This window comes from Paracoccidioides lutzii (genome assembly GCF_000150705.2).
Source record: "Paracoccidioides lutzii Pb01 unplaced genomic scaffold supercont2.37, whole genome shotgun sequence".
NCBI classification, from domain to species: domain Eukaryota; kingdom Fungi; phylum Ascomycota; class Eurotiomycetes; order Onygenales; family Ajellomycetaceae; genus Paracoccidioides; species Paracoccidioides lutzii.
Genome location: NW_015440983.1, coordinates 7,520 through 16,105, shown reverse-complemented (window position 1 = coordinate 16,105; position 8,586 = coordinate 7,520). Strand labels below are relative to the sequence as shown.

At 37.9% G+C, this 8,586-nt stretch overlaps 1 protein-coding gene across 1 annotated transcript; it reads left to right on the top strand.

Moving 5' to 3' along the window:
• Positions 1 to 359: 359 nt before the first annotated feature.
• On the top strand, positions 360 to 2,121 carry PAAG_08529 (tRNA-dihydrouridine synthase; the record flags this gene model as incomplete). The annotated part of the gene is made up of 2 exons (XM_002789486.1): positions 360 to 461; positions 532 to 2,121. The coding sequence occupies 2 exons, from the start codon at positions 360 to 362 to the stop codon at positions 2,119 to 2,121; spliced, it is 1,692 nt and encodes a 563-aa protein (XP_002789532.1).
• Positions 2,122 to 8,586: the final 6,465 nt, after the last annotated feature.

The window sequence follows — 8,586 nt, the reverse complement described above, 5'->3', positions numbered from 1 at the left end:
TTTTTTTTTTTTTTTGGCTCAGATTTTGATATAATCTTGAGTGCTTCTCTGATTGATTTAAAGCCTACTTATTGAGAACTTAATGATACATTAATTCAAATGTTTAAGACAACTGCCTGATTTGTTACCGCCAGTCGGAGTAAAGTTCTGCGTCTCTGTTAATAATTTTCTGGCCAACAGGTTAGAAGTACCATACAATGATGAAGATTCCATTTGAATAAGCAGCCCTTAACAATTCTCTATCTAGCAATTAACCCACTAATATCAATATAGGTAATCCAATTTTTGTCAAAATAACGGTGTTCTGCTTCTTCAGTGGCGCATCTTGGGCCAGGTCGCTTGTCCGTTTCAAGGCCGACATGACTCCTCGGCTGCGCAAAAAACTGTTCGGTAGGGAGTTCTACGAGAGCCTAGGAAGCCCTAAAATGATCCTGGCTCCCATGGTCGACAGGTCTGAATTTGTGCGTTTGTGCTATGTCCATGTTTTTGGGAGGTCTTCGACCATCCTGGCTAATCTGTTTGTTGTAATAGGCATGGCGCATGCTGACCAGATCCTTCATTGACCCTCAATCCCCCAATCCCCTCCTCGCCTATTCTCCCATGTTCCATTCGCGCCTATTCAAAGAAAGCGCCAATTACCGCCTTCAGCATTTTGAAGCAACCCGTCCCAAACTTAACTCAAAATTTTCAACACCTGCTGACGGCAAGGAACCTCAGCTACCAGACAGCCCAGTCATCCCTTATCTGGACGGAAACCCAACTATCGACCGACCGCTCATTGTCCAATTCTGTGCCAACGACCCGGACGAGCTCCTCCATGCCGCGCGCACGGTCGAGCCCTTCTGCGACGCCGTCGATCTGAATCTCGGATGTCCTCAAGGTATTGCGCGCAAGGGCCACTATGGTGCATTTCTCCAGGAGGAGCCGGAATTAATCTACAAGCTCATAAACACACTGCACACAGAGCTATCGATACCCGTCACCGCGAAATTTCGCATTCAGGAGACGAAAGAGAAAACGCTGGAGTATGCACGGATGATACTTAGTGCGGGAGCGAGTTTTATTTCCGTGCATGGGCGGCGGAGGGATCAGAAGGGGCATAATACAGGCTTGGCGGATTGGTCGTATATTCGATATTTGAGAGACAATTTGCCAGCTGACACCGTTATTTTTGCGAATGGGAATATTCTGGATAATAGGGATATTATGCGGTGTCTGGAGGCTACGGGTGCGGATGGTGTGATGAGCGCGGAGGGGAATCTATGTGATCCCACGATTTTCACCCCCCCACCACCAGTTGGTAGTGAGTGCAATGGTTCTGGATTCTGGAGAGGTCGAGATGGGAAAGGTGGTTACCGTGTTGATTTTGTTCTACGTCGTTATATGGATATTATCTACAGATACGTCCTTGAAGTTCCGCCCCCTGAGCGAAAGCCACTCTGTATATCTTCCAATTCAACGACAAATACCACTCAACCCCCCGACCCAACAGCTAATGATGAGCCCGAACCCGATGCAGACGTAGACCACGAAGACGGCCCCCCCAAGAAAAGGCGCAAAAGATCCAAAGATGCCAAACCCACCTCTCCCAACCTCGTCTCCATGCAGGGCCACCTCTTCCAACTCCTCCGCCCTCTTATCTCCAAACACACAAACATCCGTGACGCACTAGCTAGATGCAGAGGGGGTCGGATGGGCGACTTCGAAAACATCGTCTCCCTAGTAGAAGACGCTGTTAAGGCAGGGATCTTAGAGTATGAAGCCTTTCCTGAGCGTTTTGAGGAAGAGAAGGATAGAGATGCAAAAGGGGATGCAGAGACAAAAGAACTATCTGGCTCCAAGGCTACTGTGGCGCAGTACAAACGGCCGTGGTGGGTGTGTCAGCCATACGTGCGTCCGCTGCCTGAAGAGGCGCTGCAGATAGGAGCCATGCAGCCGAAAAAACGGGACATTATCCACGCGAATAAAAATGACGATGTTAACAAAAACCGTAATGACCTGGTTGGAAATGAGGAAGATGATTTGAAAACTGACGCTCCTACACCGGAGGGAGTGTTGAGTGGTTCGGATAAGGAGAACTCGACCGATACGGCGCCTGTGGATAAACTGGTCAGCGGCTGAGGTGGGTTATCATTTCCGTATATCAGACAACCACTGCGGACCATTGGAGTACGTTACTGTCACGAATATTACTGAGCTTAGCCGTGGTGTGTTGTGTTTCACTCCCGGTCGGATCCCATCCCTTCCATGAGTGCTTACAAACATCACATTTTTAGAAGGGCTCCCCCGTTCTACCGTTTCCATTACACGTTTCATGGCCCCTATTAGCCGCTTCGTCGCGAAAAGGTCTTCTTTTCCAACTTTGCGGATTCCAGATTCGACTTGTTCACCTATACACTTTGTTTTTCAGGAGGGAAGTTGAACCTTAAACCAACACAGCTCTTTGTGGATGCTATATCCACCAATTGCGGAGATGATTACCCATTCTTTGGAAAATTTATGAGGAGTTTCATTATGGAGATTGGCTTTATTATTACATTCTTCACTTGACATAAGTGGTGATACACTTGGCCTATTGACAAATCATGATGCATCTATATGCTCCCGCGCGTCGCAGAGTATTGTATGCATACATATACCTATATAATTCCTATTAGACGGACAAGAAAATAAATAGATAATATAGTCAAATAATGCTAGCAGTTATGAGTTCTTACATTTGTTGATGTGTAAATATGAATTGTGACCCTTTCAAGTTCAGTTTTAAAAAGATGTGCAGTTGTGTTATTTACTTCTTCATGATTAAATACTCTCTACTTGACATATTTTGTTCATTACCTAGCTAATAAATCACTGGGTGCTGTTAGAGAGTGAATGACTGCATAAGAAAGAATTCTCTGCATTGCTAACTGATCTATTAATGAAATATTAAACTTGATGAGATCAGAAGCTGCTGAGGTTTCACATAAATTATAAACTGTCAGGCCTATCCGCCTTCTTATGTAATCTGCACTGTATATAACTTTCACGTAGCTAGTGATTGCTACATAATCAATCAAGCAATCTATTCTTCACAGGTTATGAGACCCATTTTGTGCAAATAACTGTCAATTCAGGGAATTCTTGTCAAATATAGTGTATATTAATCACTGCTCACTTCATTCAATATAATATTGTCTTATTTTATGTCAATTGATTGATTTGATGTACTCTTATATTATTATTTTTTTTTTTTCTGTGTTCAATCTGTTTGCTTAGTAAGTGAAAGAAAAATCTGCAACTCACTAATTTTTTCAGTGACTGATCACACAAGAATGCATCAATCTGCTCAATCAAGCTTATAGACAAAAATCTCATTGAATAAAATTACTCTGTTATAAAGAAGATTAATATGATATGACAGAATGTATAATGACTCACTCACAGTCATGATTGAGTCAATTCAGTCAATCTGACTGATCTGAAAATGATAAAGAGGCTCTGAGCTCACTAACCTCTTCAGAGACATTCAAGAGTTTCAATATTGAACCCTTCAAAACATCTAATCAGCAAGCTGAGCCTATTACAGCCTCTATCATAGTGAGGCCAGTCCATCTATGTCATGTCAAATATGCTGATTCAACTTTTTCAGAAGATGAGATGAAGATATCTGTGATGATCTCTAACCTGCTGCTGACAACTGACTCAGAAGAATTGCAACTGAGAAGATTGAATCTTGAATATCAAAAAATTGATTTAGAATTTCAAAAAGATAGGTATAAAGAATTGCAGCTTCAACTTCAATTGAAAAGACTCTGCACTCAGAATGATAGAACTATGATGCCTGCAAATCTACTGACAGATTAACTGTCAGCATGAAATCTAAACTTGAGATCTTGAATGCAATATAATTTCTATGATCTGAATAGCTGTGTCAGCAAGGTGATCAGCCAGTTCAAACAGAATACTAAGTATGTCATCAAGCTGAATGCTCTAGTCAGATCTTTGAATTACCTCTCCTGGTATATGAATATAAAGGCTAAGTTAATTGATGCTCAATGCTGAGTTATATTGGAGGACAAGTAAGTTAAAAGCTCTGATGAAGACTCTGAATCAGCTCCTTTTTGAGAGACTAAAAATCACTGACTTTGCACATACATTTCAAACACATTGGCAGCCAGCATTAAGCCTTATTTTAATAAGTATGATGAGGGCAGAATCACTTATTCTCTTTGACATATAGTTGAGAAGGAGTTCTCCATCTCAAAAACATAGCTCTGCATGGAAGCAGTTCTGATGTTTATATTAATAAGTGATGTCCAATTCACTGACATATACATGTTTTTCAATAAGTTCAATGACATTATTATGAAATTAGAAATACTTGATAATTTACTGTCAAATGATATAGTATTCTATATGTTCTATTCTGCATTTTTCAATATATAGTGAAACTATATACAAAAGGAAATTGAGAAGATATAAGAGTTCAAATTAAAATCTATTATATTAGATGTTTATTTGATCATAAAGGAAATATACTCTTGATTGAACCTCTTTAAAGAGGTCAAGAAGGCTATTCAGGCGACTAATTCTTCAGTTAATATAACTCAGACTGAAAACGCAGCTACAGATTCTAATAATAGCAGCAATATTCAAAGTAATTCAGCCTATAAGGGCTGACTTAAGAGATATGAAGGCTATTGAAAAAGCAGATATTCAAATTTCAACCTCTCAATCTGCTTGAAATGCAAGCATTATTATGATAGGCTCTGCTGAGCAGCTAATTCAGATAGTACTTCTGAAGAATAAAGAATTATCAACATAATGAGAATAGAGAAATATAATAATAAGAAGAGTAGTAAGAGCAAAAAGACTCTGTCAACTGCAAATGACAGCTCTGTGATATTTCAAATAATGAATTTAGTGCAGGTCATTGAGATGTCTGTATACTCTGCTGAATCAATCACTAACTCACTCATCATATGAGATAGCAGGGCTAGATATTATATTATATATGATCAATCACAATTTTTCCAAATAACAGAGGTTAGCAGTCCTACAATTCAAGTAGCTAATAAAGCTACTTTGAAGGTTCAAGGAATTGAGGTCACCTCTATCTTAGTTGAAGAAAGATTAATTGAATTTGACCATATCTATTTAATGCTAGACTTATCTACTAATCTCATATCTGCTAGCCTATTGAAGTATCAAGACTATATTTATTATAATCTGCAGATGAATACTAGAAATTACTTTGAGATAATAGCATCTATAGAAAATAATATCTTCTATACAAATTTGAATTTTAATAATAAATATGTTCTATCTGACATCCCTTGTATATTCAAAGGTATTGTGAATGATCTAGAGCTTGAATTACTGGCATATTTGATAGTCTCAAAGCCCAGGGTGATTTTAATAAATTATGATCTGAACACTATATCACTGGGTCTTTTCAATCATGATGATGTAGAGCAGCTAATTAATCTGAAGAATTTGAATACTGATACTTTCATTTTATCTCTATCAACTCAATTACCTATCATTATACTGAAGCAGCTACTAATTGATGAGTGGCATCAGTGATTGAGCTATATTGATGAGAAGAATCTAATTAAAATGTTAAAGAAGTCTTGTTTTGAAATCATCATCATTAGTCTGAAAAAGCTCTCATTTTGTGCTATGTGTATTAAAGTCAAATATAAATATACAAGTTATGAAAACACTCTGCTACATCATGCCACTCACAAAGATCTTAAGATCTTATTTGGAGGTAGAGAAATACTTGATAATGAAGAAGATATATCATCTTATGTAGGTAAGAAGCTCATGATGATGATCAATAATGATATCATATAAATGTAGTGAACCTTTCTATTAAAGTGCTACAATAAGACTTTAAAATATATATAGACTTTAAATCAATTTATGAAGAATCTATTCAATTGCAGTATCATGATTATTCACTTTGACTGTGATGAGTTGAATTCAAACACTGCAGCTTGTAAAGGGTTAAGCTCTAAGAACTAGAGGCTAGTCCTCCTATATAACAAGGACAAATTGCTTGAAAAAGGGAAGAAAAGAATGAGATGAGAACTCAAGCTTAAGTAAGCTCATGTAGCATGATCATGTGCGTATGTGCAAATGATAGCTAGGCTGAGTCAGCCAGTCAGAGTGAATCTAAGGGTTCAACTTCTTATAATACCTCTCTTCTCCCTCTTTGTTGCAGGCCTTTACAACTATTTAAAGTCCTCTTTACACTTAATTTTGCCTACTGAGAGGCCTCTCAAGCATTTAAGGTCTTTGCTTCTTGTAGGAGACTCATGTCATTCCACATAGACTCAGCCCAATCTACCCATTTAATGAGGTATTGCTTTTTTCTCTGATAGGTTCATTCACTCTGAATTTTCTTAATCTCAAACTCAGGTCCTTCTGGGATCTCTATAGTGAGTGACTGCCAGTCAGTTTGTCTCTGACTAGACAGGGAATCTGTTATCACAGCATGTAGAAGCTTTATATTAAAGATATTGTGAATGCTGAGTGAGACATTCAGTCAGTAAGCATGAGATTCTATCTTTTCTAGCACAGTATATTGATTGTATTTTGTGTCCAGCTTCTTGCATAGATGATTAGTTCTCATGTTCTCTAAGCTTAATCAGATCTTATCTTCAGATTGAAAGCTTGAAGCTGAGTCTCTTCATCTATTTGTGTATTTCTCTTGAGATTGCTGAGCATCTGTCATTTTTACTTGAGCTCACTTCAACACTTCACAGGTCTTCCTCATATAATCATCTGCAAACTTAATGAGATTATATGATGTTTCAATAGAGGGTGCATTGACTATATCAATGAAGGAGATGTGGAAAAGATGTGTTAAAAAGAATAGACTCACATCTGTTGAGGCAGCATCTCTATTATTGATGACTAGCTCTACTAGAGGAAGTCATTCACACCAGTCATCCTGTTGAAAGCTAATGTACTTGCATAGGTAGATTTTCAGAGTCTGATTCATTCACTCTATAGCTTCATCAGTCTCTGAGTGATTGACTATGAAGAGTCATCTCTTAATGTCTAATTTCTCACACACTTAAGTTCAAAACATGCTTGTGAAAGCTGACCCTTGATCTGACACTACTACCTTAGAAATACCATGTTGAGAAATGATGTTATGAAGTAACACTCTAGTCACTGTCTCTGCATCAGTTTTCTTAACTGCTTTTAATATAACTCCCTTGATCAGTCTGTCTGTTATAATCATGATGTTCATATATTCTTTAGAGCTCAGTAAGTTCATGATAAAGTTCATAGAAAGCTCCTGCCATATGTGTTCAGAAATGAGAAGAGGCTTAAGCAGTTCCTGATGTTGATCTCTTCATGTGATGTTTGATCTGCAAAGATGACAGTTTCTGATCATTCTTCTCACATCAGCAGCATATCCTGACCAGTAGAACTCATGTCTTAGAACTACTGCTGTTTGCTCTCACCCAGGATGATTAATAAGAGATAAGTCATGAGTCTCATGCACTAATCTAGTTTGAAGAGGTTTGAAGTCTGGCATTCACTTACAATCTTGAAAGAGAAGCTTCCTGTTCTCATTTAAAGAGCACTCAGAGACAGAGGCCTTAATGTCAAGTTCAAAAGAAAATCTGAATCTTTCTTTATGAAGAATTTGCTTCAGATACTGCAGAATCTTATCATTTTTGTGAGTCTTATTTCACTGAGCTTGAAGAAACATCTCAGGTTTCATGCTGGCAGCAGTCACTATTGATTCCATTCCAGGTGCCAGTATATTAAACTTAAGTAGTTGAGCTTGCCTCTGCTTGATTCTCTCATCATCAGTGCCCTGTGGCATGTCCTGCTCTCTTCATGATAAAGTGTCTGGTCCAGTGTTCAACTTCTCTGATCAGTAATCAATTCTAAAGTTGAATTGATAGAGAATATTCATTCAACATAGCTGTCTTTCATTTAGTCTGTATATAGTCATAAAGTATTCTAGATTCTTATGATCTGTGAGAATCTTGAATTTCTTTACACTTCATAGCTCAGTGTCTCATTTCTTTAAACACTCAATTATTACTAATAACTTCTTATCATGAATCTCATAGTTGCATTCCGCAGGTGAATGCTTGTGAGAGAAGAAGGCACATGAGTGTAGAATACTCTGCTTGTCATATTGTAGCAGCACTTCTTCTGAGATGTAATCTGAGAAATTCATTTTTAATATAGTCTTACAGTCAGAGTCAAATTGAAGCAGGATTGAAGTGAAGATAAACATTGATTTTAGACACTTAAAAGCTTCCTCAGCCTTGCTCATCCACAAAAGAAAAACATTCTTGCATATAAGAATTGTCAGTGGAATTGTGATCTTTGAGAAATTCATAATAAATCATCTATAGAAATTGGCAAAGTCTAAAAATTCTCATACATCTTTAAGAGTAGTAGATGTTGCTCATTTTAAAACAGTTTTAATCTTCTCTAAATTCATTCATATACCCTTGCCTGCTTCAATGATGAATTCAAGATATTTTGTGCTGTTCATTTTAAACTCACTTTTTCTGATATCTGCCTGCAGGCCTGCTTTCTGTAGACACATAAGCATCTTTT